Genomic DNA, 10,955 nt, shown 5'->3' with positions numbered 1-10,955 from the left:
AAGCAAAACTCCTTTAGAGCAGACTCCGGGCAGACAGACCTGGGTTTTAATCCCAGCTCTGCAGTTTCCTCGCTGTTTGACTTGGGGCAGGTGTTTTGAGCCTGGACTTCCTCATAGGAAAGTGGAGGGGACACCCACCTCCCAGGATGGCAGAGAGGAGTTATTGCGATCACAAAATGCCACGAAAGCACTCAATAAAATGGTAACTGACTTTTAGGTGGGGGAAGGACCAGAAGTCCTTGAATTATCTGCATTTCCTCCCTAAAAGCTACTTGGAGTGTAGCCCCTCCTGTTTCATACACTGGGAAGCAAACCAGGCCTGTTCACGTCTGTCCCGCTCTCGGAAGACGCGTGCTGGGGGCTCTCCGAATCTACCCCCCACGCTGTTAAGCAGGCCTGGCATCCAATTCTCTGAGGGCAGTGACCACATACTTTACCCCCATCTTGAGCTCCAGGGTCACCTTCTCATCACCTGTTGCACATTTTTACTTTGATGAGCAACCACTTCTGTAAATTTCAATACTTCTATGACCTGCTCATCATCTTCCCCTCTAGACAATCAGACTTGAAACCTTAGCCTTGGTTTCCAACTCCCTCCCCCTGGTCCTCTTATGTCACCAATTCTGTTTTTTCCACCAAAATCTTTCTCAAATTTACCTCTTCATTTCTTTCTATCTGCATTACTGTTTCTCCATATTAATTGCTCTCTTTTCTTCTCCACGGGACTGGCTGCTAGGCTAAATTTCAGAAGACACCACTTTCAGTATGACATCCTTTCAGTGGCTCTCTACTGTTTGGCAGATCACAGGTGAAATGCCTTTGCATGGCATTCAAGGCTGTCCACTCTGGCTCTAACTGCCTTTCCAGAGACTTCTTCCGCACTGCCTTAATAACCCCCCAATCCAGCTGAAGTCAGCTCATTAGCGTCGTCCCCTCTTTGGAGCATCACCTCCTCTTCCTCATAACCACATCCACCACTGGAAGGTCCTCCCTTAACATATACCAAGCTCAAGTCCTTCCCACACCTTCTCGAGTCTACGTTCCTTCCTTTTAAAGACGAGTTAAAAAAAAAAATTATTTTTGGCTGCATTGGGTCTTCGTTGCTGCATGCGGTCTTTTCTCTAGTTGCGGTGCACGGGCTTCTCATTGCGGCGGCTTCTCTTGTTGTGGAGCACGGGCTCTAGAGCCTGCGTGCCACAACTACTGAGCCTGCATGCCGCAACTACTAAAGCCCGTGTGCCTAGAGCCCGTGCTCCGCAACGAGAAGCCACCGCAATGAGAAGCCCGTGCACCGCAACAAAGAGTAGCCCCCACTCTCCGCAACTAGAGAAAGCCTGCACGCACGCAGCAATGAAGACCCAATGCAGCCAAAATATATTAAAAAAAAAAAAAAAAAAGCAGTCTACACTCACAACCTGAATTTCCATAACATCCTCATTCCCCACCTCACTACCACTGGATTCAGCTCCCTCCACTCTACTGAAACTGCTTCACCATGAAGACTTTTTGGTCCTTAACTGACATCTCAGCATTGGATACTATACAGTAGTTGAAAGCCGCAGCCCAGGGCTTTGATTTGATCTTGCCTGGTCTGTGCACAAAAGGGAATATAACTAGGATGGGAATTTAACAAGCAGCTTAGCATCATTATCTTACACCTGGCCTTCATGCATTATGCTATCTGCCTGGTTGCTAAAGGTTTTTGAGTTTGCTACAGTGTAATTACCAGAGCTTCTCAGACCACTTTTTGCCCTAGGCTGTGTGATAATAATGAACAGAACATAGGCTTTGGAGTCAAGACAGATGTGGGTTTGAATCCTTGCCTGCCCCTAACCAGCTGTGTGAATTTGGACAAATTACCTAACCTCTCTGAGCCTTAATTCTCTCACGGTAAAATGAGGATAATTATGCCAATATGGTGAGGGGGGGCTAATAGGTAAAGGCAGCTTTAAAGATTAAATGAGTTAATGTGCCTAACGCAGCACTTAAAACAATGCCTTTCCCGAAGGGCCTGTTCCACGAATGTGCGAATGTGTTCCTTTTCTTGCCTTCTTTCCACTAGCCCCCTTACGTGTCGGCACCTGGCCCTCCACACAATACCTCTTAAGTAGCTGTGAGTCCTGCCCCATAAAAGGCCTTCCCTCTTGTTCCTGAGGTGGTATTTGAGCAGCCCATCTTCAGTTCTGACCCTCTCATCTCACTTCTGATTCTGCAGGATCCTGGGCCCTCTGTTGCACCCTCACTTCACCTTCCCCTTAACCTCAGCTACTCCTCGTGACTCAGGCTATGCCCTCAGAGATCATTCTTCCCATCCAGACATGGTCCTTTCTTCTTTGTTTACATTCCCTCCCTGGGCAATTTCACTCACACCCATGGCTTGGGTCACTTTAAACATAACTCCCAAACCTGTCTCCAGCTGCTCTTTGGACATCACTTTAACACACCTTCTTTCCGGCTTTCCTCAGTGGCAGGGGTATTGGTGTTCAGATTGAGAATCTGATAAAGGCTACAAGTCCTGTCCCTAAAATTGCACACGTACAAAACATTGCTTATAAATTCTGGCTTCCCTTCTCACTCAGAATGAAGTCTAAGGTCTTCCCCACAGTGATATGGACTGAATATCTGTCCTTCCCAAATTCAAATGTTGAAGCCCTAACCCTCAATGTGATGGTATTTGGGGGTCTTAAGGAGATCATGAGAATTAGGCAGCGAGGGTAGAGCCCTCATTATGGGATTAATGCCCTTATAAGAGGAAGAGATTCACTCTCTCACCCCATCCCTCTCTCCTTCCACATGTGAGGACATAGTCAGGAGGCAGCCATCTGCAAGCCAGGAATAGATTCCTCATCAGAAACCAAATAGACCAGCACCTTGATCTTGGAATTCCTAGCCTCCAGAACTGTGAGAAAATAAATTTGTTGTATAAGCCGCTCGGTTTATGGTATTTTATTTATTTGACTGCACTGTATCTTAGTTGTGGCACACTGGATCTTTTAGTTGTGGCATGTGGGTTCTTAGTTGCAGCATGCAGGATCTAGTTCCCTGACCAGGGATTGAACCCAGGCCCCCTGCATGGGGAGTGCAGAGTCTTAACCACTGGACCATCAGGGAAGTCCCAGTTTATGGTATTTTAAGATGGCAGCCTGAACAGACTAATACACCCCACAAGCTCCATATTACCTGGCTTCTGCTTGCTTCTCAGACCTCCTACTCCTCTCTTTGCTCACTCAGTTTTGGACACACTGTCTTCTTTGGGTTCTTCAAACATGCTAAGCATACTCAGGCTTCAAGGCCTTGGCACCTAACTTGGTGTAAGTGGGTGGGCTTTGTGGGGAAGGGCTTATCCATGACACCCCAGAATTTATAAGCAATGTTATGTACATGTGCAGTTTTAGGGACAGGACCTGTAGCTTTTACCAGATTCTCAGTCTGAACACCAAAACCCCTGCCCCCCAATCAATCAATCGCTCTGATCTCTCCCCCTCCCATCCACCTCCACACTGATGCTGCTTAACTATCAAACAGCCTTGTTGCCATCATCACGCCTTTGGCTTTCAAACCATAACTGTCTCCCCTCTCCGTAGAGGACCGTGTACAGTCTCCTCAGCCAGCATATGAAACCTCTCATATCCCAGCGTCAGCTTACCCGTCAAGCTGTATGTCCAGTTCTGCTCTCTGAATGCAGCACGCACCTGTACACTTCTTTGCCTCTGCACCTGCAATTCCTTCTGCCCGGGATGCCCTCGCTCCCCATTTCTGCCCGGTGAACTTCCACTCATCCTATACGGCCCCGTCTAGAAGGCAGTTCCTATGCTGGCCTCCTCACGCTTCCTCTGTGCTGCTGTGTGCTCAGTCTTGCCTCCACTGAACGGCCCCCTGGAGGACAGGGGGTTGTTTCTGTGAGTGTGTGTGAGGTGCGTTATGAGAATGCGTCCCGTGGCGTGTGAGGGCAGGGACTCTGCCTCAGATATCCCCGGGACCCCAGAGTTGCATGATGGAATGAATTCTTCCTCGTCCTCAGGCCACTAAGAGCCCCACCTTCTCTACTGTTATTCTTTAAGGCAGCAAGACATAATTTTAACATTTATTGGTTTTCTTTGATTGCCTCTGGTCCAGTCTTGGAAGGGCTCTCTGGGTTCTTCTGGCCTTGTTTCTGGGCTGCTGCAGCTGCAGCTTTTAAGGCCCTTTTTTGCTTCTTCAGCTTTTGAGCCTCTTGGAAAACCTGGGGATGAGAGGGCAGGAAAAAACTTTGTAATGCTATGCAAAACCTCAGACTCCGAGCATCTGGGGTGGGAAGTGACTCCCCCAGATGGTCACCCTAGCCTTTCTCTATGGGCTTCGTGCCCTGGGAGCCACCTCAAAGCCTTGGGGCCAGCTCCACGCCTTGCTCAGAAACAGACGACCCCTCCCTTCTGCTCTCCCCGCCACGGTCCTGGAGGGGGCCCAACCAAAGCAGCAGTCCCGACTCGTACCCGAATGCACAGAGCCTTCTTGGTCACCCAGCGGCGGTGGGCTTTTCGGTAGTACAGAGGGGGAAAGGTGTACTCAATCCCCAGCTCCCTGCATGTCTTCTCAAAGACAGGATAGTTGGTCTTGCGGAGGTTTTTGAGCATCTTTTTCCTCTGGTCAATGCTCATCAGCAGATAGCGCTTGTGGGCTTTGTCCTGTATGAGAGTTGGTATTACTTTGAGTATTATGTAAATAAGTGGTGTGCCACTTCACAGTAACAAAGGATGGTCATTTTACCCTGGTAATGAAACTTCCCCACAATCTTAGGCAAGTATTAGTGCAACTCTGAGGTAGGTAGTGTTACTGTTATTCCCATTTTACAGATGGGAAAATAAAGGCTCAAAGATGTTAACTGATTCATTAAAGGTTCTAGAACTGCTGGGTCGGGACCTTGTGTTAGGTCAGGTCTTGAATCCAGGTCTAGTGGTCTGACTCCACATCTCATGCTCTTTCCCCTGTACCACCCACTCAGCCTCTGCACAGCTCAGCAAACTATCAGCTGGGGTGGAGAGGAGGGAAGGCTTAGGAAAACCCCTGCCCTCAGCCAGGCACTGCTCCCTCAGTGGGGCTGGCATTCCATACTCCAACTCTGATCCCCAAGGAACAGCTCAACTAGCTTCAGGGAACACTGAGGTGCTAGGTGTGGAGCTGGGCCAGTCAGTGTTCACAACTGTGTGTTTATTAAAAATACCAGCAATTGCCTAATTATAGCAGCTCTGTGTCCGACACTGTGCTGAGATCCAGCAGAATGGTTAGGAATGTGGGCCCTGGAGCAAGATCACCAAGTTTCAAGTCCTAGCACATCATGTCCTAGTGGTGTGCCTGTGCCTGGAGGGGTAGCTTAATGACGCCAGCCTAGCTCATTCTTCTGTACAATGGGATACAAAGACAAGTATAAGGGTTAAATGAACTGATGCATGTAAAGTATTTAGCATGAGGCCTAAATACTTTATACGTGTCATGTTGGCTGCCATTACTTCAGGGAGTCCTTGCAATCCTGTCGGCGGGTACTATTATGATCCCCGTTTGACAGACAGGAGAATTGAGGCTTCGACATGTAACTTCCCCAGGGCCACACAGCCAGTTAAGTGGCAGTGGCAGAGCTGGGATTTGACCTTGGGGCAATCTGACTCCATGCACGCATTCAACAACTATGTATTGAGCGCCCACTATGTGCCACACGCTGTGCCCTTGCTCTGAAGTTTGTGTTCTTGACCATTAGTGACACTCAGCACTGACCTGTAAGCCTCCCATTGCACCCCTGGAGGTGGAAGGGAAGTGTGCTTCCCACCGCAGCTGAGGGGTGGGTGCTCTGCTGCTCTAGCCACCTGGCTTCTCAAGCTGTTTCTCTGGACCCAGAGCCCATCAGTGCTCAGGCTCTTCTCCCCCAGCTAGCTGTGAGTGAGGCCCAAGGGTTACCTTTCGATGTTTCTGCATGTGTTCTTCATAACTGTGGATCTTGACAGTCAAGGCAACAACTGAAACCACAAACCACAGAGGATGAGAGCTGGGCACAGAGGAAGGAAGAGCCAGGCCTTGGTTATGTTTTAAGACCTCAAGGAAGGGCTTCCCTGGTGGCACAGTGGTTGAGAATCCGCCTGCCAATGCAGGGGACACGGGTTTGAGCCCGGGTCCGGGAAGATCCCACATCCCGCGGACCAACTAAGCCCGAGCGCCACAACTACTGAGCCTGTGTGCAGCAACTACTGAAGCCCGCGTGCCTAGAGCCCGTGCTCTGCAAAAGAGGGAAGCCACCTCGATGAGAAGCCTGCGCACTGCAACGAAGAGTAGCCCCCGCTCACCACAACCAGAGAAAAGCCCACGTGCAGCAACGAAGACCCAACATAGCCAAGAATAAAATAAATAAAATAAAATAATTTTTTAAAAAAAGACCTCAAGGAATAACAATCACCAAAGCTCTTGTACACCTCTGTATCACTCCCAGAGCACTCTGAACTTCAAGATCTCAAAAGACTTTGGATTATCTTTCCTTTAGAAAGCAAAGCATAAGGAAGGGAAGTTCCTTAATCTTATGAAGGTATCATCCCCAAACTCCAAATCCCAAATTAGCGTTCTTAATGGTAAAACTTTAGAGGATTCCTGTTAAATTCAGGAATTAGTCTGGGATGGCTGCTATCATGGTTTATGATTCAATACTGCCCTGGAGGTCCTCACCAATGCAATAATTTAAGATCCCAAAACTGTCAAGGGTCTCCTCCTTGCCTCTTCCAGCTGCCATCCTTATCTCTGTGTTTTCATTGATGAGTTTTCAGAATTATCAGCTCCCACTCATCTCCTAAAGCCCCAGAATATCCTTCCCTCAGCTATCCTCTTTGTTTAACTCAAACCTATATTGCAAAGGCAAAAGCAGAAGGTGGCCCCAAGGAGAGGCTGTCACTACAGCAGGCCCTTGCCGTACACACACTGAGCTCTGGGAGCACTGCAGAGAGTGCAGTGGGAACGCTGGCCCTGACCCCATGCCCTTTCACACCACCTCAGCTGCAGAGTGGAGAGAGAGCCAAGCTCTGGTTCCTGAGGAGCTTGGCCTGAGCTCATACAGAGGTACGAGGCAGGACCTGGGTGCTGACTACAGCGTCACGGATAGAGTCCAGTTTTCACTGTCCTTGGTCCTTCCCGTCTCTCCCTTTACCAAGCCACATCTAATACCAGCGTATCTGCAGGTGAGGGGCCTGGATCAAGTACCAGCTAGCAGACTCCCCTGCACCCTGACTCCCCCAGGGCCCCCTGACCAACTTCGAGCCTCCAGGGAGCCGGTGTCCTTAGGGTTTTCCACGACCTTGTTCATCAGCTGCTCTTTCTTGATTTTTAGCTTCTCTTTCTGTTGAAGACAGAGACCGAGCATCTGTGAGGTCTGCCACCCTGTAAGAACTAGCCCTTATACCTCCAGGGCCAGGGCCACAGTCATAGCAACTAGGCCATAAGGCTCAGGGCGTGACTTTACTCTGCTCATCAGGGTATGGCCTCTGGCCAATCACATGGTTGTTCACATCTAGGTGAGCCCAAGGCCAATGCCACTGACAGAAGAATGTTGGATGAATGTCCCCAAACCGTGCTCACTCATTCAGGCATTAGATCTTTATCTTTACCTACTGTTTGTCAGGTGCTAAGGGTATAATGGGAAACAAGACTGTCCTGGCCTTGGAGGTGCTCAGTCTGGGGGTTTTGACAAGTGGATATAGAATGAGAGTGGGATAAGTGCTGTGACTTGAGAAGCATGGGCTGGGAGGTGTTACCAGGGTAGGAGGGAATCTCAGAGGAGAGGACTGAGAGAGGCCAAGGCTTGGCAAAGGCCACTCACCTGGTTGGCCATTTCCAAAGATAACAGTTTTTTCACGACATCATCAACCCTGTGGAAAAACCACAGCAATGAGAGACAGGTGTCGGCGGGGGTGGTGGGTGGGAAGAAGGAAGGGGAGCAATGCTGTTTTCATTTTAGTTTGAAAACCAAGGATGAGTGAAAATTTCTTTTACAACATGAGTCTCTCTGGAAGCGGGGTGCCATTTCTCAGGGATTCAAAGTCAGCACGGATCTGATTTGCTGGGCTGAGAACGTGGAATGATGTGATAACTACAGAAAATTGGGGCTGTCAAGCTCAAGTGTTTCAGGCTTGTCACAGGGAGAGCAAAAAGAGGATTTCCATTTTCGCTGGAATATAGTTCCATCTGTCTTGAGACACTTCAATTCTACCATCATTGTTTCTTTCTCATGTCACACTGTACAGAGGGAGGGACTGGAGGGACTGCCCAGCTCCCACTGCACAGGACAGGGGCTGAGCAGAGGATCCTGGCTTTGGTGTCTTTCAGCCCTTGATTCAAACTCCAGCTCTGCCCCTTAGGAGCTGTATGACACGGGCAGTCTGACAATCTACAAGATGGGGACACTGTTTCTTCCCTCACAGGATCAAGAGATGAAAGATTTCTACAGACACCCGTGAGGCATGGTGCCTCCTTGGTATCTCATGGTAGAGGGTCTTTACCCAGAGCACCAAAACGACAAGCAGGTGTGCTCCATCTGCCCCTGCTGCCCACTCATCCTCACCATGCCTGGGCTTCTAGAGCTCTCTGCCGTGTTCCATAGTCAAGCTGCAGATACATCAAGCATCTACCTCAAAGCCCCCTCCTTGCCAATCCTCCCAGGGCCCCCTGCCTCATCAAAGAGATTTCTTCCTGCTTACTTCTCAATTCCAGGGATGTCCTGGTAGTCCTTGAGCAGCACAGAAGGGGGTGGGTCATCTTCACGGCTGGGCCGGACTGTCGAGTGGAGGGATGGAAAGCACCCAGGGTCAACTCTCACTGCCCATCCTCCCGGACTTGGCTCTTCTCACCAACTTTGTCAGAGCCATCCACGGTCTCAAGCAAGGCACTGGGTAACCCCGGGCTCAGTTTCTCCTCTGCAAATCCTGTGGGCCTCTGCCTTGATATTTCATGCTGGGAGTAGGTGGCCTTTCCCAAGACCCTGTGCTGTGCCTGCACTTCTCACACACCTGTCTGGCTCTACAGTTATCAGACGTCCCGCTAGGATGGGTGCTCCTGTGGACGGACTGAGGTCGACTCCCTTTGAATCCCCCACGTCTGGTCTGCGGCCCAGCACAGAACAGACACCCAACTAATGCTCGCTGGCTGACTGCATGAATGAAATAAGGGGCTTGAGGAGGGACCCTGAACTTTAAGATGCCTGAATTGTAGACACCAAATAGAGATCACAGGACACCCTCAGGCTTGGTGTGTGCGTGTAGGTGAGGGAGAGGCATGGGAGAGATCAATTTGTCTTCTCCAGTCAGCCCCTGCTCTGCCGCTATGCAAATAGTACTAACTAAATAACACTAAGATTTAGTAAGAGATCCGAACAACTATGCAGACTGCCTGGGAATGGGAAACCAGGCCCTCCCCCTCGGAAGGGCGGACACGAAGCGCTATATCCCACCCTCCACCTCCCCTCCTCTCGCCCTCCATGCAGGCTCCAGGCCCACGGCTTTGTCATAAGGTGGACGTGGGCTTCTTCGCAGGACCTCCGGCCCACCCCTGTCCCCCGCACCCCCCTCCCCCCCCGTGGCTCCACGTAGAGACCTCTGTCCCCTTGGCCACCCCAAGCTTTCCAGGCAATCTAATCTCTCTTCCGCCCCAAATCCCACCCAAGAGCTCCTACCTGGTTTCTGGGTGGCATATCCGCGGGCGGCCCGGAGGATGAGACCTACACAAAAAAGAGGGGGCTGAGGACATTCTCCTTCAACACTCCAGCCTCGATTCTCGTCTACGGCCCTCGCGTTACCCTTCTTCCAAGGTCTTGGCCCCTCTGCAAGAACCACAGTCCCATTTCTTCCGCACCCCGAACACCCCATGTCTCTCCCACCGCGCCTTACTTCTTCCCCACCCACCACTCTTTCTTCTGCCGCTACACTCCGCCCCCTCCCCCCTAACCTCTTCCCGCGTACCCTCTATCTCCGCCGAACCCCATTTCCCTACTTCCGCTGTCCGGCTTCTCAGCTACTCACCTCCAAGACGTGAGGGAAGGTCCCGCTGGACGGAGAGAAGCTTGGCACACCCTCCGCCCGGCAGCCCGAGGACTGGGGCCTGGGTCACTGCCTGGGTCCGAATCGAACTCAGCGCCCTCCACGCCGCCCTCAGCATGGTGGCTTCTGACCCCCGAGGGACCCGCCCCACGGCCGCCGTCGCTTTCGCGGTACGGACTTGGTTACAGGGCGCCGCCATGTTGGCTCAGGCTCGACCAATCGAGTGCAGTTGCGAGACCGGATGAGCAGATGAGGACCGAGATGATGGATTGGCAGGCCGGACTCAGTGATGACGCGAAGTTGGGTCGAGGGGAGAGGTCTGGTTAGCTGTAGCGCGAGACTGAGGGAGCTTGGTCGTTGTCTGACATCGTTAGTGGCGTGCGGTGCTGTATAAATTCTTAAGATGCCACGTTTTCTTGAGCATGCCTCCCGCCCTTAATCCTACTCCATGTACCTGACCTTGGGCCCCGATTACCTTGGGGGCTTCCCTGGGGCCTGTCGTGTCTTCTTCCCCCAACCTAGTATTTCCACCCCCTCTCCCTCCAGAGTGCAGGATGGACCCCTGTAAGAACTACTAGGTTTCAGCCTCTTCTCTGGCAGTGTTGCAGCGTGGTGATTAAGGTCGCTGATTTTGGACAGCCCTGGGCTGGAGTAGCCGTTTACTGGCTGTGTGATTCTGTGTGCAAGTCGCTCAACCTTTCTGGGCCACAGTGTGCTTACTCAACCATGAAACGGGAGTGGTAATAACAGTATCTATCTTTTAGGTTGTTAGAGGATTAACTGAGGCAGTTGTGTGCAAAGCACCCGGAATATAGTAAGTATTCAAGAAATACTAGCTTTGATATTTGTGAAATGAGGGGTGTAAGGACAAATGCCAATTAAAAGTAGGAAAAATAAATCTTCATTTTCCCTGGT

General features: G+C 50.8%; 1 protein-coding gene across 1 annotated transcript; it reads right to left on the bottom strand.

The window, feature by feature from the left end:
- Window positions 1-4,072: 4,072 nt before the first annotated feature.
- MRPS15 (mitochondrial ribosomal protein S15) lies at window positions 4,073-10,252 on the bottom strand. The gene is made up of 8 exons (XM_081225827.1): window positions 10,023-10,252; window positions 9,677-9,721; window positions 8,706-8,781; window positions 7,829-7,877; window positions 7,264-7,348; window positions 5,929-5,987; window positions 4,473-4,664; window positions 4,073-4,222 (listed from the first exon to the last, which is right to left on the bottom strand). The coding sequence occupies exons 1-8, from the start codon at window positions 10,237-10,239 to the stop codon at window positions 4,085-4,087; spliced, it is 861 nt and encodes a 286-aa protein (XP_081081953.1). The 5' UTR covers window positions 10,240-10,252; the 3' UTR covers window positions 4,073-4,084.
- Between the last annotated feature and the right edge of the window lie 703 nt (window positions 10,253-10,955).

This window comes from Mesoplodon bidens (genome assembly GCF_964165515.1).
Source record: "Mesoplodon bidens genome assembly, chromosome: 2".
NCBI classification, from domain to species: Eukaryota; Metazoa; Chordata; class Mammalia; order Artiodactyla; family Ziphiidae; genus Mesoplodon; species Mesoplodon bidens.
Note: the sequence above shows the minus strand (reverse complement) of the source record. Positions and strands in the feature narration are given on the sequence as shown.